This window comes from Equus przewalskii, chromosome 1, assembly GCF_037783145.1.
Source record: "Equus przewalskii isolate Varuska chromosome 1, EquPr2, whole genome shotgun sequence".
Taxonomy (NCBI): Eukaryota; Metazoa; Chordata; class Mammalia; order Perissodactyla; family Equidae; genus Equus; species Equus przewalskii.
This window is the reverse complement of record NC_091831.1, coordinates 36,119,941-36,142,442: the sequence shown is the minus strand read 5'-3', so window position 1 is coordinate 36,142,442 and position 22,502 is coordinate 36,119,941. Positions and strand designations below refer to the sequence as shown.

The 22,502-nt window shown below is 42.3% G+C and overlaps 1 protein-coding gene across 17 annotated transcripts in view; it reads left to right on the top strand.

Annotated features, from left to right (window-relative positions):
- Nucleotides 1-6,985: 6,985 nt before the first annotated feature.
- EXOC6 (exocyst complex component 6) overlaps nucleotides 6,986-22,502 on the top strand; it is a 206,662-nt gene continuing 191,145 nt past the window's right edge. For 3 of the 17 annotated variants that reach the window (XM_070609809.1, XM_070609836.1, XM_070609906.1), the window contains exon 1: nucleotides 7,021-7,305. In XM_070609809.1, coding sequence (XP_070465910.1) covers nucleotides 7,184-7,305 — 122 coding nt within the window. In that variant the 5' untranslated portion in view covers nucleotides 7,021-7,183. Of the gene's footprint in view, nucleotides 7,306-19,117; nucleotides 19,675-19,856; nucleotides 20,390-22,502 lie in introns of those variants that run through there. The other 14 variants (XM_070609814.1, XM_070609847.1, XM_070609916.1 and 11 more) reach the window with 10 other exon arrangements.

The following is a 22,502-nucleotide window of genomic DNA, read 5'->3' as shown; positions in this document are numbered from 1 at the left end:
AAATTTCTGCTTGCCTGCTAGTGTTGCTCTGACATCATATTCTTAAAGAAGCCTCCCACCCCTTCCCCAAGGCTGATTAGATGCTCTTCCTTTGTGCTCCCACAGCGGCAGCCTATGAATGTCTCTTTCATGGCACTTAAATATACTATATTAAAATGATCTCGTTCCCATATAGACTGCTGTCTCCTTGACAGAAGGAAATATCCCTATGTACATATATATGCATACACGCATCTATATAACTGTACTAAAGTAGGTGTTGAATATTGAATGAATTAAACTCCTCAGGCTTTAGCTCAAGCATAGGACTTGACATTTATCCCTTCTAAATGTTACTGAGTTAGAGTCTTCTTTCTTTGACACTCTGCATTACCAGTGTTACTCATATGTCTTAGAGGCACTTAAGGTAGTTGGTAAATACAGAGTTCTAGAACCAGCTCTGCCACTTATCAGCTGAGTGACCTAGGGCAAGTTATTTAATTTCTCTTTGCTTCAGTTTCTTTTTTCTTATGAAATAAAGATAATAATAATCTGCCTCCTAGGGTGTTATGTGGATTAAATATTTTTATATTTGTAAAATGCTTAGAAGGATGTCTGGCATATGTGAATTGCTGTGTAGATGTTTGTTAAAAAATATGTTTATTATTTCTGATTGAATTATAGTTCTTTGCTCACCAAAGGGGCTAGTCATCATGGGGTATAGTTATAGAGAAATAAAAATCAGCACAGCACAGTGGAAGAGCACTGGACTAAGTCAGGAGGTTTACATTCTAGTCTCTGTTCTGCTGCTAACATGAAAATCTTAGGCAATTAAAAAAATATCTCCTTGGCTCAATTTTAGGGCTCTGAAGATGATGCTTCCATTCCAAAAGGCTATGATTTTAGAGAAGGTGTATGTGTGTGCATGTGTAATAAAGTGACGATGCTGGCCTAGGAGAGCTTGTTGCTGGCCAGAGAATATACCCAGTAGGGCAAAAGAGGACCAGGTAAATGCAACTCACCATTTCTGGGGGATTAGAAGTTCACACATTGAGTTTTATGGGGTAGGAAGTGGAAAATTCCTATGCACACATATCATACCTGGGCAGTGTTCCTGTATTTCAAGTTATACCACTGGATTTGTATGATGAGGCAGCATGGCAGATGATATATGAAGAGCTGCTGCTACCTGTGGCATCACCCCAATCCTAAAAGCTAGAACATCCACTCACATATGAAACGAGTCCATAAAAGCAAAGGGCAAAAGCTAAAGGTCATTCTAGGTAATTGCTCAGGAGTTCCCACACCCTGGCTGCTCCTGGTTTTCTTGTGCTTTTGCTCATCTTACAGGCCCCTAACTCAATGCTGACCTCTGGTCCCACTGAGTTTGGTTACCCTTGTTCTACCTTTCTGAAATCTTGGGCCTTGTCATTCCTTAATGTTTCATGACTCAGTTAGCACTTTCAGCCATGGCCCAAAAGACTCCAAAATCCTAGTCAGGTACACATCAAATTCCTAGATATTTGGTGTGCTTTGATGCTATTGTATATGGTATTGATTGTGTATTTCATTTCTTAATTGCAACTGATATATAGACATATTTAACTTTTTAATCTAGAAACCTTGCTAAATTTACTCATGAATTCTGTTTGTTGATCCATTTATGTTTTCTATGTATACACATATATTCTGTAAATGTTAGTTTTTCTTCTTTCTTATCAATCTTTATATCTTTTATTTCTTTGTCTTGCCTTATTGCATTGGCTAGGACTTCCAGGTCAATTTTGAATAGAGGTGGTGATTGTTGTTTTCCTGAACAGTGGAGGCCAGTGTTTAACGTTTTGTCAAATATGATGTTAGTGTGGGGTTTTTTTTTTTCCACTTATTAAGATTATGATAATTTACAACCTTGTGAAATTTCAGTTGTACATTATTGTTTGTCATTCCTGTTGTAGGTGCACCCCTTCACCCTTTGTGCCCACCCCCCCATCCCCCTTTCCCCTGGTAACCACTAGTCTGTTCTCTTTGTCTACATGTTTAACTTCCACACATGAGTGCAGTCATACAGAGATTGTCTTTCTCTATCTGGCTTATTTCACCTAACATAATACCCTCAAGGTCCACCCATGTTGTTGTGAATGGGATGATTTTATCCTTTTTTATGGCCGAGTAGTATTCCATTGTATATATATACCATATCTTCTTTATCCAATCATCAGTTGATGGGTACTTAGATTGCTTCCACGTCTTGGCTATTGTAAATAATGCTGCAATGAACATAGAGGTGCATGGGGCTTTTGGAATTGCTGATTTCAAGTTCTTTGGATAGATAACCAGTAGTGGGATGGCTGGGTCATATGGTATTTCTATTTTTAATTTTTTGAGAAATCTCCATACTGTTTTCCATAGTGGCTGCACTAGTTTGCATTCCCACCAGTAGTGTATGAGGTTTCCTTTTTCTCCACAACCTTGCCAACATTTGTCACTTTTTGTTTTGGTTATTTTTGCCATGCTAATGGGTGTAAGGTGATAGCTTAGTGTAGTTTTGATTTGCATTTCCCTGATGATTAGTGATGATGAGCATCTTTTCATGTGTCTATTGGTCATCCATATGTCTTCTTTGGAGAAATGTCTGTTCATGTCCCCTGCTCACTTTTTGATCGGGTTGTTTGATTTTTTTGTTGTTGAGATGTGTGAGTTCTTTATATAGTATAGAGATCAACCCTTTGTTGGATATATGACACGCAAATATTTTTTCCCAATTGGTGGGTTGTTTTTTTGTTTCAATCCTGTTTTCCCATGCCTTGAAGAAGCTCTTTAGTCTGATGAAGTCTCATTTGTTTATTCTTTCTATTGTTTCCCTTGTCTGAGGAGACATGGTGTCCGAAAAGATTCTTCTGATACTGATGTCAAAGAGTGTACTGCCTATATTTTCTTCTAGAAGCCTTATAGTTTCAGGTCTAATCTTTAGGTCTTTGATCCATTTTGAGTTTATCTTTGTGAATGGTGAAAAAGAATGGTCAATTTTCATTCTTTTACATGTGGCTGTCGAGTTTTCAGTGTGGGTTTTTTTTTTGACAGACTTCTTTTGTTACATTAGGAAATTCTCTTCTGTTCCTAGGTTACTGAGATTTTTTTTTTAGTGGACCCATCAAAACATATAGAGGTGTGATAACTACCTACAAAGGTGAAAGAACTACTTCCACAGGAAGGTATGGGGTGAGGGTGGGAGGGTGGAATTCAGACTCCACCAAGGCTCTGAACAGAACTGGACACAAGGTGATAACTGTCAGGCTGGGCCACCTCCTTTTAGTACCCTTCTCCTACCCTCTGGCCACTCCTGCCTTGCCCCAGGCTCCCATATATGTTTCCTAGAGACTGCAAATTGCAGAAGGGGCACCTGTGCCAGTGAAACCCCTGAAAACAATGCTTTCCACTAGTGGTTCCAGTACAGAGTGAGGAGGCTGGGATTCTAGTCTTGGTGAGGGAAGAAGGCAAAAGTCTGAGGGAATTTTATTTAAATAATTAATTTACTTTAAAAAAAAGTTGGTTTCTAGTTCTAGAAGGACTAGGGTTCCTAGAAGATTAATAAGATAGAGACTCAGCTACAGAGACAAAAGAAAAAGGCCCAGGAAGGGGCCCCTGGAACAGGGTCATATCAACAGGACGCATAGCCTGATGATGTGTCCTAAAGATCAACTTAAGGCAGAAATTCTCAGCCTTGGCACTACTGGCATTTTGGGCTGGACAGTTTTTTGTTGTGGGAGACTGTGTTGTACATTTTAGGTCATTTAGCAGTATCTCTGGCCTCTACCCATTGGATGTCAGTAACACTCACGTCCAGTTATGACAATCAAAAATGTCTATAGGCATTGCCCTGGGGCCAGGGAGGGACAAGAGCCACTAGCCTATGGCTGCTTAAACATCTTCTGTCAATGGTCAGGCTTGATCTTCCGAAGCAGTCAAATAGTTTTAGCTGCAGCTGGGAGGAGAGGTTAAGGGTTGAGATGGAAACATTCCAGTCACACACGCACCATTCTCTTTTATGGGCATCTTGGAATATGGCTGTTTAAAAATTTTTCCATTTCCTCCTTTTCTTTCCCTTATTTGGTGAATTTGTTATCAGCACTATGGGATGGGGGAGGTTGTTTTTCTTAAATGCTGCTCTCGGGAGGAGATCGTCTCCTGTTCATTCAATCTGTGTGGACTTCCGGCAGGAAATGGCACTCAAGGAAAGTTTTGAATAAAAGGAAGATGCTGGTTAGCCAGTGGAAACAGGAAGTTGTTGCCTGTGTCTTACGCAGCTTAGAAGAAAGTAAGAAGCAGAGAGAAAATTCACTTAACAGAAGTGGGAGGAGCAGAAGAGAGAGGGATGGGAGTAGAGGAGGGGTGGGGAGAGCTGAGGAGTGGAGGAGGCAGCCAGGCCCATAGGTTGGAAGACCTTGAATCTCCCGGCAGGACTGGCTGTACCGGAACAGGATGACGGCGCTGTGCAATAGGAACAGTTATGTGATAACAAGTCAAAGCTACTGTGGTTTGTTAATTATACTACTTTGTAGTATAATGTTATACTATGCTAAAAATGCTCTGTTTAATACAGTTTTCTCACAATATATATTAAAAGCACATGCTTACATTATAAAATCCCCTTGAATAAACAAAGAGAGAGAGAAAGAAAAAGCAAACGTGGCAAAATGTTAACAATTAGTAAATCAGATGAAGGGTATATGGCCGTTGATTATATTCTTGTAACTCTTCTGTAAGTGTGAAAATTTTAAAAATAAAAATTTGAGGTTTGTGGGGAGAAGAATTAATTTTTTTTCTTTTTGAGGAAGATTAGCCCTGAGCTAACTGCTGCCAATCTTCCTCTTTTTGCTGAGGAAGACTTGCCCTGAGCTAACATCTGTGCCCATCTTCCTCTACTTCATATGTGGGACGCCTACCACAGCATGAGTTTTGCCAAGCGGTGCCATGTCCGCACCTGGGATCCGAACCGGTGAACCCCAGGCCTCTGAGAAGCAGAATGTGTGAACTTAACCGCTGTGCCACTGGGCTGGCCCCAGAATTAATTTTTTAACTATGTGATATTTCGTTATCACATGGGTCATCACAGCTATATGTTTATGGGTGTGTGGCATTACCTGTAAATTTGTTCTCTATAGTGTAGTAAAGTGATGACCACAGGTCTCATGACCAGAGTGATTTGTCATCATGTATTTATGCATTCTCAGATTCTGATAAATTCAATCCAGAATTGTCAGATTTTTACATAATTTGGACCACCATAATTTCTTCACAAGGCAACCATAACTCTTAGCTTGTAGCTTCTGCTGTCATTCATTCATTCAATAAGTATTTCTTGAGCACCTACTGTATACGGGCAACGTGTTAAGTGTTAAAGGGAATACAAATATAAATCAAATAGACATCTTGCTCTTGAATAATCTGATAATTTGGTATAAATTAAATACCTTGCACATAAATGACTTTAACACAAGATAGAAAATCACTGTTTTGTGTTGTCTCAGAGGAGGGCAGCATTACTTCTTCTTGGGAGAAATGGTGTTAGGCCTTTTCCTGTTGCATTTCTTTCATCCTGCCATGGAGGAAAACTAAGGCTAAGAGTTGAGCCTATTAATGGAATTGAAGTGAAGAAGGCTGCGTTGGTTTGCTATTCCTGAGTAACCCATCATTCAGTGGCTAAAAACAACACTCATTTATTATTGCTCCTGTGATGGGGGCATCTGGGCCATGGCTGACCTAATCCGGGCACCAGTGGCCAGCTCTGCTTCAGGCTGCTGCAGCGCGATGGGAATATATGCTGCTCTGTGCAGTTTTGCGTGTCAATGGGGATGACTCCACTTCCTGTATCTCTCATCTTCCAGGGACCAGCAAGCTAGCCGGCACATGCTCTTCTCAGGTGATGGCAGAGGTGCAAGAGGGCAAACAGAAATATGCGAGGCCTTACAAAGCCTAGGCTTGGAGCTCACGTACTGTCACTTCAGCTCGTAGATTACTGGCCAGTAGAAGTCACATGGCTAAGCTCAAAGTCACGGGGCACGGAGGAACACTGCTCCTGCAGTGAGGCACTGGCAAGGGTCTGGATACAGGGAGAAGTGAAAACTGATGCAATCAATGACATCTGCTTTGTGGTTAAATGAATACTACATTTTTAAGAGAAAGAACTTCAATTTTTTTCAGAGCAATATTAAAAATTCTGATAAAACCTTTTAAAAAATAGCTTCATATGGAAGAATGTCACTACTCGTCCCTTGACATACCCCCTTTCTAGTACTGGACAGGAAAACATGAGGGTAAACTGAGAGTTGAGGAAGAGCTAGTGCAAATGGAAATGGAAAATACATGCCCATTTAATTTTTGGGGCCTACTTGGGGCTGGCCGTAGGGCACATTTTCCCTTGATATTTTGGGCCTCTACTTCTCGCACTCTTTCTTCCTGTTAGTGGCAACCAGCCCCCTTAACATTCCGGCATCTTCATGCTTTCTTCCTCCCCATCAAAGTCTATTCTGTAGAAAGGATCTGGCAAACTCATTCATAATGAAGTATAAGTGACTGATAAGGATTAAAATTTAACTGCCTCCCTGAGCCTTTGTACTTGAACAGGGCACAAAAGAAGGCATGGCTCTATAATGGAGGCACTTCATACAGCAGTGAGCAGGGTGGAGAAGTGAAGGAGATGGGGACCAATGAACTAGCCCAGTGATCTCAAAATCATATCCTATAGGATGTTACATTTTTCCTGAACAAGCTACCTGCTTGGATTTGTGGGCAAAGGTAGAGTTGCAAGAATAACTAGGAACACAGCTTTAATTATGTATTTAGCATAAATAATACTCAAATATGTGCCCTAACAAGTCAATCGTACTTAATAACTTTTTATAGTGTAATGGTTCTAATCTTACTGAAGTTGCAATTACTTTGAGAAACAAGTAAATAAATATAGCAGGCATTAGGCAGGAACTTTCTGAACTGTGTCAAGGTTAATAATAAGTAAAATGTTATAAGTAGAGACAGGACAGCGACAGCTGTGCAACATTCTTGGAAGCAAGGATTTTGATAGCATGAAGTCAGACAGTGAGCTCGCTTTTTGCTGCGACTTTGGGTGAACAGAGAACCCTTATAATAATTATAAAGAAAACTACACTTCTTTTATAAACTACAATTGTTTTGCACTCAAAATCTGATGTCTGCTGCTGGAAAATCAGGGGCATATGGAGCAATGTTGGAAGAAGACCCAGATCAAACCTACGAGAATGTCCTGGCTGAGATTCAGTCTTTTGAGCTGCCCATTGAAGCTACATTAAGGTAGGGATCCTTTATATTTTATTGTTTCTTCTTTAGCGGCAATAAGGCAGGCTTATTCACCTCCTTTGATACTTTTTTCTATGACAGAATAAAAAGTAATTACAATAAATAAACAATCTACTTTTTTTTGCATCATATTTGTTTCCCGATTCATCATCACAAGGTTAAAAAACAGAAATTACTTCCAAGTGATCAAAAGGACCTCATATCATCTCCAACCAGATATTTCATCTCCATCTATATGAGGTTTCAATTGTTTTCTCTAAAATATCGCTTAGTGAAAAACATCAGGAACAATTAAACATATCAATGAAAACAATTTATATTTGGGTGTATATGAGTTGTAGAAAAAAACGTAGAACGTATATTTGTTTTATTACTGCTCTCTTGGATATAGGGTGACCTCTCAGATATGTATCTTTTTGTTTCCATATAAGAGTTAAAAATAGCTTCTTTGGTAATATAGAGAATTATTTGTACAGTTGAACAGGATTAAAATGAAAGACCATGTATCTTTGTATTATAAGGAGGGCTTTTAAAATTTAATTCTTTCTGTCTGCCTGTATCTGACACCTATCAGTGTGGGAATGGGATGGCAATCACTGAATGTGATAGTGACAGTCAATAAATATTTGTTGGCTAATATTTGTAGATTAAGTGAAAGGATTTTTTTCTTTTTTCTTTTTTTTGGTGTTGTCTCTTCATTCTCAGAAAGGTCCCAGGGCCAGGTGCTTTGAAACCCACTACAGTTTAAATCTGAATGAATTTCTCCCAAATATTTACATTTGATTTTATATTAAATATATTTCAGATCTCTTCAAAGGGCCTATGGTAGTGTTGCGGGCATGGGAAGCTATTGATATTTATTGGTTGATTCTTGGATTATCAATATGTAGGTGCAGTTGCAAAATAATTATAACTCCATTGTAACTATTCTTTATACTTACGTTTTATCCAAGTATCACGAACATCTTGTGAAGAAGGGCAGGTAATTTTTATACTATTCAACAGGCAGAAGAAACCAGAGCTTTTTTACTAATGGGAAACTCAATAATTTTTTCCATATGGAACATACTTTATTCTGTACCAGCACCTTCTAAAACTTATGCACTTGCCTGGTAGCTAGGTCAAAAGTCTAAAGGGAAACAAGAGAAAAGAGTGAAGGGAGCCTGGACAGGTTTCAGTTACTGTGGCTTCTGCTGCCATTGCTGCTTCAGAGACCCTGCCCTTCAACCTCTGACCCTTTCCACCTCTCTCCTGGCCTCACAGCCCTTGTCAACATCACAGACTTCACCCATCCTTGGAACTATCCTCTCAGCTTGTCTTGCTCTGCCATCGGACCTGACTTCTTGCTTTGATTCTCGGATCTTTTCTACCCTTTGTTCTTAGGGCAAATATCCCCAGTCCCAGTCTTGTGCCTGGTATTCCTAAAGAACAAAATCCATTTCTATCTGGCGGTCACAGCACTCTCGCAGCATCACCCTCAAGAGCGGAGACTGCACAGATATTTTCCCTGGTGCTGCCCTGTCACCAGTGGTGGATGTGGAATGCCCACTGTTAGCTTTGTGTTTGGGTTATTAAACAAGGAGTGAGAGCACTCTTTTCTAAAGGCTACCGTTAAAACACACCAATGTTCTTTTGGAGGACAGGCACAGAGCTTCTAACATGCCTTTATATGGGACAATATTAGGCCAAATCAGTTTTCCTAAACTGTTGCTCTAATCATTGATTAAATGAAGACTTTGAGAATGTAGGAAACATTCTCAGGGAAGGCATTCAATGCCTTCCTATACATACCTACGTATGTCATTGGTATTCCAACGGCACCCATTCTGTTCCACTGCTCTTGTGGAACACATCTGCTCATGAGGCCAAATATGAGAGTTGGAAAATAAAGGCAGGACTTGCATTTCAGCCAAACTAGAGTGTTTACTAGTTAACAGTATGTCCTGAGATTTTCTTCTTCCCAATGCTCATGATTCCTTTCCTTTGTTATTCTTCACTCTTACCTTGCCTGCCAACCCATCTTGTAAGTCACAGCTCAAATGCTCTTTCTTCTAGGAAGCCTTTCCTGATCCCCCAACCAGATGTGAACGCTCCATCCTTTGATGCCCCAAAGAATCCAGGGCGTTTATTCTGACTCACTTGGATCTCTGCGTGTTTCTGTGTGTGTGTGTATTTTATGTTATAACCATTCTTGGCTAAAGATTCCTAAGGGCAGGATCTTAGCAGCCTCTGCAGAAGCTTCTACCGTGCCTGGCACATGGTAGCTTGATAAATATTTGTTGAACTAATTTGTATGAGCTTCTGAGCTAATGGTGACCTTGTGAGGTAAAAGAAAGAAGGCAGTCCAGAGAGAAAGTCATCATTTCAGGAAGAAGAGGAGGTGGCAGAAGTATCTGAATGGTTACAAGCTTTAAAGGCGGAGAGGTTGGAAAGGAGTTTGGCTGGAGGCAGATGGGCCCACAGAGCTGTAAAGGCCCTGCTGTGAAGCCCTGGAACAGACAGTGAGTGAAGGGTTGGGACGCTGAGAGGATGGGGCTGGGAATACAGGAGAGAAACATTCTCAGAGAAGGCCCTGCACCTCGGAATCAAGGTAGGGAGAACATCCAAGAATTCTCCCATTTGTTTTTCCCCATCACAGAAGAAAGGCATTGCTTCAACAAACATTTTCTGTTATAAAATCCTCAACTCTGTTAGCTTCTTCTCCCTGCCCATCTTGTTTTTCAGGCAGGGAATCTGGTGCCCTTCTCAGGGTCAGTATTCAGACCAGGGCCAGGTGGGGTTTGCTTCTCTAACAACGTGAGCTCAGAGAGCTCGGTGACTCAGAACTCAGAGTGGTTTCCACCAAAGTCATTTAAGGATGCTCAACAGGCCTTCTTTCACAGAGTGTGCAAGCCTTCCTGGCACTCACCCCCACACTTCTGCTGGAGAATGGGTCTCCTCTACCTGAGGAGTCATGAAGAGATTGTCGAGGCCAGGACTCATGTTGTCCCGGATTGTCAATGGTCCACAGTCTCTTTCACGCTGCGCAGGCTGCATTCCTCCTGCCTCCTGACTTCACACTCAGCTGTTCCAAGAGCAAGCTTCTCCCAGATGGTCCAGCCTGTCTCCTGCCTGACTCCCCCAGTGGGCCCTTGGGTCAGCTCCTTTGGCCTTCTTTTTGTTTTGGTGGAAAAGTGGACAAGAATTAGACGATTCTGAGGTTCTGTGTTTTCATTCTATGTATGAAATGGGACCATTGCCCACAGTGTTACTTTAAAGGAGAGTTTCAGGGGAGAGCTGAGACGCTATGCTTTTTCCATGGTTTATTTGTGTTGCTAATGAAATATCCGTTGAAGACATTGCAGGCAGCTATAATAATTGAATTGGGGAATAAAATTCCAGGGTGGAAAAGTGGAATTTGATGTTAGCCATGCAGGTGGTGATTGAATTTAAGAGAAAACAGAAACGTAACGAAAGGCCTACTGGTATGCCTGTGTTGTGCTGGCATGGCTTTGCTCCGGGCATTAAAATCTCCTGGCTGGCAGATTGTTGGTAGGCTGAAACCCACCAGCAGGTGGGTCTGGAATTAGTTTCACTGCCCTAATTTCTTTTGCCCTAGGCATCACTGTTTTCATCATGTTACCACCATCTGCTGATTTCCACTGAATATTCTCATTCTGTTTAGGCTTCCTGATTTTCACTCCAGTCGCTCCATTTGGCCTAGATATGCCCAACTGCCTCCTCTAGGGCGCGTATCTGTCTCTTGTAGGTTTTAATGTCTGTTTGGAGCCATGCTAAAGGAAACTACAAGTACTGTACCAGCCTTATTCGGCACTTCCTTGAACAAGGACGGTTAATAGGTCTCAATTAGTATATCAATTCCAATGCATTGGTGGTGGTTGCCTGAATCTCATGTTGAGGATGATTCTGATAAATTAGTGATGGCAGCTATGGCCTTAGGATAGGGTAGTAGCAGTGTCCGTAACATTTACCATATTCACTAGAACTTCTGCTTCTAGGTGTTGCCCCTTAGACCTGCCCTCCATGGATCCTGACTCCTACCTGGATGTATCCTGGGCTCATTATGTTTTTTGGGATCCTACAGGTGTGTTGTTAGCCTCTTGGAACAGGTCCTGAAGTCATAGCACGTCCGAACTGATTTGGGTTCAGAAGTTACAGCCTGTCTTGTTGCTATAGCTGAGCCTGAGATAAGGAAATCATGGACACATTGAAGGACAGTGCACTGTTAGTGGGAGGGAGAGAAAGGGGACACATCCAAAGAAAGCCCTGCAAAGGGCTGGGAAAAATAGGAGGAAAAGGGAATTGTACAAGATGACGTACCAGAAGAAATTTTTGTAATTGTTTTGTGATAACATAATTGTTTTACACTTGTATTCACAGACTCTCTTGGGCTCTTTTCCAAAAGCTGACCACGAAGTTTTACCAGTTTAAGAGCAAACAGGATATTGTTATTTCTTTGACTTTAATGTTTTTAGGAATGAAGATAACATGCTTTTAGGAAAAGGCAGAAAACATTAAAACGCACAAACAAACAGAAAACAAGTGACAACTTAAAGTGTGTACATGGTAAAATCTTAGGATGACATACTGAAAAATGTAACTGGTTAAATTCAGCTGTAGACATTCTAGATTGCTCTTGCTGCTTATATCTTTGGAAATATAAGATTTCTATTCAATATTTTTCTGTTAAATATATTAAGATCAAATGTTTAGGTTTTATTAGTTGTTTGATTTTGGCCTTAGTTTCTGAAACTATAAAATGAGGATTATAATAAAATCTATCTCACATGGTTAAATATGAAGTGCTTAGCACAAGGCCTGCCTAGCATAGTGTAAATGCTCAATAAATATAAGCTGTTATTATTATATCTAATTTACATCTGGGATATATAGCCCAGTATAATTTAATAAATATATACCTTACGGTGTTAAAACAGACAAGCACTACAATGTCTTGAAATTCTGCGCAGGTAGGAAATATTGAGTAATGTAAATTTTGTATTTTGGTTGCATAATAGCCAGGGGAGAGAGGTATCGCTTTTTCAACAGCATATTTACTAATGTTTATACTTTACACCAATGTAATGTCAGGACCTCATTTAATCTCTAATTAGAGTGGTGTAGTATGCTCCACGTTGTGGATGTAAAATGGAGTCCAGAGAAACTGTTCAGAAATAAATGTGGGCCTAACCACGACTGAGGCCGGCCACGTCCGTAGCACCTCAGGAAAGCCTGGGGTCCCTGATGAGAGTGGGCTGTGTAGCTGCCAAATCTTTGCTGGACATTTAAATGATAGTATTAGCTATTTGATCTTCAGAGCAATACTAAAGAGAAGTTAAACAACATTTTTATGTTTGGGAACCAAGTATTCCAATCAAGGAGATCGTTTTGTTTATTTAGTGGTTAAGCAAATGGGCTCTGGTGCCAGAAGGACTTGGGTTCAAATTTTGCCTTTAGAACTCCTGATAGTGCTATTAAAAGGATTACATGAACTAAGTATTAAATGTATTTAATGTAATGTTTCATACATAGCAAATATTCATTCAGTAAATAAGTATCTATGGGGCATCAACAGTGTGGCAGGCGGGGCTCTAGGGTGGTGAAAAGTCTTGTTGAAAAACTAAGATCAAGACCTGGAAATTCCCTGCTCACAGGGGGCTTGTGTTTGAGGGAAGAGAGCTAGAAATAAACACATTAAAAAGTGGTAATAAGTGTTATAAAGAGTAACAAAACGGGACGAGGGATAGGGAGGTCCTGGGATGATATTTTGCAGAAAGTGGCCAGGGCGTAATTATTATCATTATTATCATTTTACTACATTACATTAGTTACATTTCTAAATTCATTTTGCTGAGGGAAAAAAAGGAAAAATAGGACAAGTGAGAGAAGAGGGAGAAGGGGCAAAAGGCAATAAAGGAAAGCTAAGTGGGGAAAGTGAGGACTAGAGAGTGTATTGAACAGGAAAAAGAATAAAAAAACTGACAAGGAGGAGAAGGAAGGAAAGAGGAGAGAGAAGAGAAAATGTTGTTCATAAGCTGGAGGAAGAACAGAGGAAGGAAAGAGGGAGAAACTCAAAGAAAACAATAACTCTCTTTAACGGTTCAATGGACTGTAAAATGTTTAGCTTTGGGATGAACGAGATAATGGTGCTTTCAGGACATTGTTCTGAGGGCAGGACTAGTGATACAATTTGCGGGACCCAATGCAAAATGAAAAGGCAGGCCCCCTTGTTCAAAAATTATTAAGAATTACAAGATGGTGATGGCAGAGCATTGAGCAAACCGCAACTGCATAGGTCACACACAGATGAGCCAGCACTGGGTGAGAGGTTAGCAGAGAGCCTGGCACCAGCAAGCATTCAATAAAAATAGTTGTCGAATGAAAAGAACCTGTGGCTAATTGCTTTTGAACTTCTCTGAAGACTGGCCTATATTTCAGAAAAACTGATTTTATTTGGCTTCAATTTCATATTTCCTTCTATTGTTCTCTACTGTGGGGTCCAGATCTTTATGGAACAACAGATTCCTGGACACCGTTTTGCAACAGAAATCCTCCCAGGCCTGGCTGGGCTTTGTTCACATGCCCTTGTACTTACAGAGGGTGGCCACGTGGGGTCACTGCACCAACAAGGCAGAAGCTGGAGGAGTGTAGCTATCTTGAAGTCCCCGAAGAGTGGCTAAAAGGCACCAGAAAGGGTTAGTTTTTTAGAGATGTAGAAAGACTGCTTGTACTTTTTTTTTTTTTGGTGAGGAAGTTGGCCCTGACCTAACATCTGTTGCCAATCTTCCTCTTTTTGCTTGAGGAAGATTGTCACTGAGCTAACATCTGTGCCAATCTTCCCCTATTTTGTATGGGGGATGCCGTCACAACACGGCTTGATGAGCGGTGTGTAGGTCTGCACCTGGGATCTGAACTCACGAACCACGGGCTGCAGAAGTGGTGTGCCCGAACTTAACCATTGTGCAACCAGGCTGGCCCCATGTACTTTACGTTTTGATAAAGTCCTGCAATCATATAATAAGGGCTCTTAAACTCTTTAAGAAACATCTGAATGTTTTTTAAATTAATTAATTAAAGTCATTAATGTTTCTTTAATTTCTTTAAGAAATATCTGAATGATATTAGCAAAGTCTTGAGAGGGTAAAGATCAGGAAGCCTGCTATAAGGTTCCCGGGAGTGGGGAGAGGAATCTTTTTGTAGAGATGTACCTTACCTCGTGAGACATGCTTCTGCGACATTAAGCTTAACATCAGAAGTCTTTGCACGTGGATCATTCATTTAACAACCGTTAACTGGGCTGGGTAGTAAACAATACAGACCATTGCCCCTGTGACTGGAAGTGGAGACAGACGTAGCAGTTTACTACCATGAGACGTGCCTTAAAGGATGAGCACTGCCTCCAAAGACGATGAAGAGGCACTTGAATTAGAAGCAGGATCCAGAGGGCTTGCTAAAGTGGATCAGGAACCACGAGTCCAACCCAAAGACATGGTCCTGCTTCCCCCTCCAAAACCAGAAACAAATCGCAGGCAGTTTTCACCCATCGAGCATCCAGAAAAAACGAGGTTCAGGATCAAAGAACCCTGATGCAAAATTAGGATATTTTGTTATTGATTAGAAAAAAGAACACTTAAGCATCTGGTTTTTATATTTATTATATCAAGAAGGAAGCTAAATTCTGGGCTTCTTGGTTTAATAACAAATGCCTGATAATCCTAGTCTCCAATGCTAAGGTTGACTGAGCTCTGGGCTAAACATTATATATATATATATATATATATATATATACACATATATAATCTCCTTTAATCCTCACACAACTTGGTTAGCTAGGGACTATTATTGTCCCTAATTCACACTTGAAGAAACTGAAGCTTAGACAAGTTAAGTAACTCTCCCGAGGCCCAACATCTAGTGAGAGATGAGCTGGAATTGGAACCCAAACAGTTAAGTGCCAGACCAGGGCAGCTGCATTCTACCGCCTCCTTCTGAGGGAGGGGCTTTCCCAGATTGGTTATTAGCCCGTAGACAAGTGGCTCAAAGTACAGTCATTAGTGACTAGGAGTTTATTTACAGGTTAAATCCTTACTTTGCTGGTTAGTTTCATACTGGACACAGAATGCAGCTCCTGCCCTGCCGGTCTTCCTTTTCCCTCCTGGGAGTGCTGAAGATAGATTTTAGGTAGATGTCTCGAAGTCAATATCCACTGCCTGAAAAATAGCTCAAAATGCCAGTGCAATCTGCCTGTGTGTGCCCTACTACCCTCATCTCCTCAGACTAGACTGACTCAATCATTATCGCTGGGGTAAAACAACACATTCTTCTTGGCTGACTTTCTTATTAACAAGAAAGACAGGAACTCGTTAATAGCTCCATCTTCTCCAACTCACTAGTTGCATACACTTGGACAAGTGATTTAATCTCTGTAAGACTCAATTTCTTCAAATTAAATTGGAGATAGTAAAACTACCCCACAGAATTAAATTATATTTTAGTAAAATTAACACTAATTTAATTACCAGTTAAATTACTAATTAAATTTGTAAAGATTAAATTAGATGATATAAACGGCTTAGCAAATAGTGCTCAATAAATAACTATTATGGTTATTTATTGTGAACTATTATGAAATTATTTTAGAGCCTTTTAGAAATGTATCACTTTAGAATAGACTATTTTTTTTTGCATATTTATGTATTTGTTATGTCCGTAATCAAATTTACATAGTTATTTAGGACATTTGGCTTTAAATTCTTAGCAAAAGGTTTCGATACTAACAGAACTGTCAGAAGTCCCCAAGGGAAGCAGCAAAAGCTGTTTCAGAAGGAGAAGTGGTGTACGGACTTCCTTCCATCTTGACTTGAATCGAGGGGAAGGACTGCTGCCTCTGATGAGGCACACTTTACGGGCAGGTGTTCAAACAGGCCTGGAGGGAAGAACACCGAAGCAGGGCTGGCTGCCCAGAGCTGGGGCATTTGGAGCTGCGACTGGATAGATGGTGTCAGGATTGGTGAAGAGAAGGGGGAGAGGTCTGGACAGTGAATGCTCAAGAAAGGAATGCCCCACCAGGGGACGGCTGCCAAATAAGCAGCTGGCTGTGCCACATGAACTGTGGCCCCGTGCTTCAGAACCCTTCAGATCAATGAATTATGGCCATGCGCACTGACTGGGCAAAGAGAGTCTACCATTTCCTGCAGAGAGAACTGGCTTTCTATTCTCGTTGTAAGAAGATATAAAATTTGTCCTGATTTCTTATGTTTGGATTTCAGGTTCAATTTTCCAAAAGGTTTATTTTTTCCTCTCAAGAGCTAAACCTGCAATTCAGATGTGCTAACACCAGGGGGTGGTGCCTCTGTAATTGGACAGGCAGTCAGCTAAGAAAAAATTCAGTTTTTTGCTACATAATAAAAAACAACTGCGTGAAGGGCCAAAACACTGGGGTGTTGGTCCAGCGATTTGGCTTGATCCAAGGATAACATTTTAAGTAACCAGAGGAGTGGATGAAGTATCTATCTTTGGACAAAGGTCCACAAATATTGTTTCTTGCAGTGGAGCTCTTGACAAAAGTGGGCATCAGGGAATTCAAGGTAACATTTTTTGTTATTGCTACACATTTCTGTTAAGGCAACTGAATACATCCACATTATAGGGTTTTATATTTAATGTCAATATATAAAGAGCAAGTTTGAAGAAACTAACTTTTTTACAATTTGATATTGTTCTAATTCCTAAGTGTTACCAATCACGGATTAATCAAACTCCTACTTTATGCTTAGACCTGTTTGGAATGCTCCTTTCCAACTCATCCTGAACTCTTTCCAACGGCTTCAGAGCTTCAGCATTGTCTTGTTTCAAAACTCCCCAGTGTTCTCTCAGCCTTGTGCAGAACTCTATGAGGAACCATAGGAAATTGCAAAATTAAAAAAAAAAAGTCATTTCTGAACTCAAGGACCTTAACGTGGTCTGACAGTCCTGGTGGACTTGGGAAGATTTTTTGTTTCTGCATATTCTTGAAGCACAAGGAAGGGGATTTCTCAGAGGAGATCTAGATTCTCCTGTACCATCACGGCAGTGGAAACAGGCTTGTGGGGTGTCTTGGTAGAATGGGCAGTTGGATGTAGCAGAGATTCCTTGGTCTTCCAAGCCAGCATGCACTGAAGTCAGCCACATTTCACTTCCCTAGGGGCCAAGTGTACAAAAACAAACAAAACTCACAAATGTATCAAAAGTGCAAACAAGTGCAAACTACTAAAACAGTTGTTGGTGGAGTGGATAAATGTGCTAAATTGAATCTAGTCAGCGGAGAAGGTTGTGATTAGTTAAGGTAATCTTTATGAAGGAGATAAATTTGAGTAGAACTTTCCAAGGAGGACAGAAATTTCATATTAATAGGAAGGAGGACATTTATATATGTTATTAATATTTGTTGGGCCCTTACTAAGTGTGGCAGGCAGAATAACGGCCCCCCACCAAAGATGTCCTAAAGCCTGGGACCTGTAAATATGTTACCTTACATGTCAAAGGGATGTTGCAGATGTGATTAAGGTTAAGACCTTGAGATGGAAGATTATCCAGAGTTATATGGTTGGGTCCAACCTAATCACATGGGTCCTTAAAAGCAGAGAATCTTTTCCGGCCTAGGGCAGAGTCAGAGGCAGATGAGACTACAGAAGAATGGTCAGAGAGATGCAATGTTGCCAGCTTTAAAGATGGAGAAAGGGGGCCATGAGCCAAGGAATGTGGGGTGCCTCTTGAAACTGGAAATGAATTCTCATCTAGAGAATGGAACATCTAGAGAATGGAACCTCTGGAAAGGAACACTCGTGAGGACACTTTGATTTTAACTCAGTGAGACCTATGTTGAACTTATAAGCTACAGAACTGTAAGATAATAAATCTGAGTTGTTTTAAGCTACTAAGTTTGTGATAATTTGTTACAGCAGCAATAGAAAAATAATACACTATAGGATAGCAATGTGAAGTAGATACTAGTATTACGGGCATTTACAGGTGGGGAAACTGAAATACAAAGGAAGTAGGTTCTTGCCCAATGTCACTCAGCTGTGAAGTGAAGGAGCCAGGAATTAAATCGAGCACACCTGTCTTCAAAGCTCACACTCTTAACTATTATGCAACATCACCTCCCAGGGCTTTTGTGGGGAAGAGAATGGAGGGATGCTTCTAGTAAAAGCTCACCCAAGGGGATCAGTTACACAGCTAGATAGTAAAGAGCTTGGTTGACTCAAAGGGAAGTTGAGCCTCGGATTAATGGAGACCAGAAAAATAAGCGTCCCTCAGGGTTAGGTTTGCACTCTCTTCCTGATTAATATTCTTCAGTCGCTGCTTTGATCATGACAAACTGGTTTGCTCAGCGTCCCACAAACATGTCATTAAATAGGACTCTTCTACACTAGTACCCTTGCCCAAGCCACCCACCTCTCCTTCCCATCTCTCTGACGGCCACTCCTCTCAAGAGCTTCCATCCCTCGTTATCCCAGCTACGGCAATTTGGCGGGGGCACCAGGGTTCAAGGACTTTGGCATGAAATCATACACTGCCCTGGGTCTCTCTTGTATCTTTGCCATAAAGCGCCATGCTTTTTCGTCATTTAAATTTTCTGGCTTGTAATTTATTTCCAAGTTGATCGGCCTCTGAACTCTGTGGGCAGGGACATGAATCCACCCAGAGTGGTCGTCATGGTCGTCAGCTGGGATTTTCTTGGTTCCTTCCTAAAATAAATCTTACTCCCACTCACACTTTTGCTTTTTCCCGAGAACGTTTCCCTTTCTTTGACTCTCCACCACCCAGAGCACATCAGGCCTCCTTGTTCAAAGTTCCCGTTGCTTTTATTCCAGGTTGAGGGTGATGATTTGATCGTCGACCCCTCTCGTGACTAAGGTATCCCCAGCGCACAGCAGAGGGTCTGGCACACAGAATACAAGAATACATGTTAAAGCCAGGCTAGGCTCCAGTCAGCAACGAGGGGCAAGTAGCGGAGGAGAGCTGAAGGCGACGCGGCTCTACTTCTCGCCGCCGCGGACGACACCTTAGTCCCTGGCAGGTGCGAGGACCGGAACCTGGTACCGGGTCGCGCGCCCCGCGCTCCCTGGGCGCCCGCCCCGCCCCTTCCCCCGCCCCTTCCCCCGCCCCCTCTGCACCCGCCCCGCCCCTTCCCCCGCCCCCTCGCGCTCGCGCCGCGTGCCGCTCGCCCCCGCCGTCCGCGCGGCGCCGCGCCTCGCCGGCCCCTCAGCTTCCAGCCAAGATGGCGGAGAGCGGTGAGGGTCTGGGCACCGTCCCGGAGCACGAGCGGATCCTGCAGGAGATCGAGAGCACCGACACCGCCTGCGTGGGGCCTACCCTCCGGTAAAGCTCTCATCCCCCCGGGACCTCGGGCTGCCCTCGCCGGCCGCTCGTCAGGAGCCGGGCGGGGCGTCCGCCGTCGGCCGCGCGCGGAGCCGCCCGACAGGTGGTGCGCGCGGAGGCGGGCGGGGGCGCTCCGGCGCGGCGGGCCGGGCCGGGCCCCGGGCCGGGGGCGGGGCGAGGCGGAGCGGGACAGGCCGCTGCACCTGTCGGCGCGGCCCGCCTCAGCCGCGGGAGCTGTCACCGCGCAGCCGGTGGGTGTGGCTGCGGCGGCGCCGCCCCGCATTGGCCGCCGGTCCCCGGCCTGGGGACGCGCCTCGGGCCTGCCGGGCCCCCGGTCGCGGCTGGGTTGAGGACGTCTTGGCTGCGGGCGTGCCGGGAGCGAAGGTTCAGTGCCGGCAGCCGGCGGATGCGGTGTCCAGGCGCGCGCAGGTGGCACCCCTGGCGCGCGGGGCTGCGGCGGGCGGGGGAGAACTGAAATTGAGCGAGAGACACGGGTGCCTCTACCGCCGCCCCCGCGGTCGCAGGGGCTGAGAAGCGAGCGTGGCTGGCGGGGAGGAGCTGATGCTCAGGAACGCGCTGGGGTGACCGTGCGCTCCCCGGGCACGCCTCTCTGGAGGCAGGGAAGCTTTTACTTATATACGAGCGTTTCGTTAATTTTGCATTACTTTCCCCGTTTATTTTAAAACGGATCTCCGCCGTTTAAAGATAGTACCAGGTAATGAATAGTCCAGACTGAATACCTGCTGCCCTAATAGAATATTAGCCGGACACTGTACTGATCCATGAGATTAGGTTAGGCCCTCTCTTCAAGAATGAGTGCCTTTTAAATATAAAGCTTCATCTTTCACAGTGGTGATAATGAAATTATGATTCACTTAGGGAAGTTAGGACTGATTGTGCTTTATCATTATCATTTTCTTCGGGATACACATCCTAGAAATGGAGCGCTGTGTGTTTTGTGGACCTGTGGATGTAGCATAAAGTGAAGCCAGTTCAAGTTATAATGTAAATCCACCTTGCCCTGAGAGTTTGGAGACCTGGGTTCTTGTTTTGCCATAGTCCTACCACTGATGAAGTGTGGTAGGTCATGGGCAAAAATCATTTAACCTCTCTGGACTTGGATTTCCTTATTCGTGGAATGAGAAGGGGTGGTGTTTAGATGCCTAGAAAGACCAGGACATTAGGGGCTGTTCCTCTTTGTTCACTGCTATGTCCCTAACACCAAGCATGTAGTAGGCACCTGATAAATTTTTGTCACATGGAGTTCCTGCTATGATATGATAAGCATAATTAGTGCTTTTCCTTAATTTTTCAACAGAATTATTTCTTTTCATAAAACACTGTACTTTTGGTAGTGCAAGTAGAAATCATAGATGGAAAGGAAGCTTTGTTTTCCTCACTGCCTGGTGAAACTGAAACAGTACGGTATGCTGTATAGTTATCAGAACAGTCCATTTTGAAACAGTATTGGTTATGGCGGAGTTGTTTCATCTTGGGAAAATGTGCTAGGCAGATCCTTGAAAAAAGATGGAATTAACTTAGAAGAAAAATTTGGAATATGTTGAGAGATTTGGTGACGCAAACAGAATATATGTGTTCATGATATTGTTCTTATTCTGTCCTCTTTTGCCAGGCAATTGTGTCACCTGCTCACTTTGTTGAAACCCACGCTCTTTCTTTAGCAAATTGCAGTGACTCATGCGTATCCTATATATACACTTGTCATCTCTCATTTACAAGGAGACTTTGTCCACACACACAAAAGGCACTGCTAACAGTCCTTTCTCTTAAACAGTGTTTAAGCTGCTACTTCTTTTTTTCCCTAGGTTTCACTGAGTGAAGTGCTAATATTAAAATTTTAAAAACTTTTTATTATGGGAAAATTTAAATGTTTTATAAAGTAAAATAATGTAGTGAACTACCGTCAACCTGTCATCTAGCTTCAATTCAACCCCTGGCCAATCTCGTTTGATCTTTTCCCCTATCCACCCTTCATCACCTTATTTTTTTGTTTTGTTTTGTTTTAAAGATTGGCACCTGAGCTAAAATCTGTTGCCAATCTTCTTTTTTTTCCCCCCTCCATCTTCCCAAAGCCCCCCAGTACATAGTTGCATATTCTGGTTGTAGGTCCTTCTGGCTCTGCTGTGTGGGACACTACCTCACAGGGCTTGATGAGTGGTGCTAGTTCCGCGCCCCAGATCTGAACTGGTGAAACTCTAGGCCACCGAAGCGGAGCACAGGCACCCACAGGGCAGCCCCCTACCCTGGATTATTTTGAAACAAATCTCAGACATCAATTCATCCATAAATATTTCAGTGTTAAGATTAATCGTTTTCGTTATTTCTCAGTTATCTTTTAGCTGGCCTGTAGATTTATGTTGTTGTTATTATTTTTCTTTTTTCAGCCTGACCTTTTCCTGATTCACTTTTTATCAGATCTGGCCTTATGGAGGAAGATAGATGATTAAATGAGAAGCATGTTATACACTTTTTACAGGGCCTGACGTAATACGGTTCTTTGACCATGATGGAATTAAATTAGCAATCAATAATAGAAAACTCTGGAAAATTCCCAAATATTTGAATACTGAATAACACACATCTGAATAACACATAGATGAAAGAGGAAATCAAAAGAGAAATTAGAAAGTATTTTGAACTGAATAAAATGAATACATAATATATCAGAATTTGTGGGATACAGCTAAAGCAGTATTTAGAAATTTATATAGCACTAAACACCTCTACTGTGAAAGAACAATTTCAAATAAATGGCCTCAGCTTCTGACTTAAGAAACTAGAAGAAGAGCAAATTGAGGTCCAAAAGA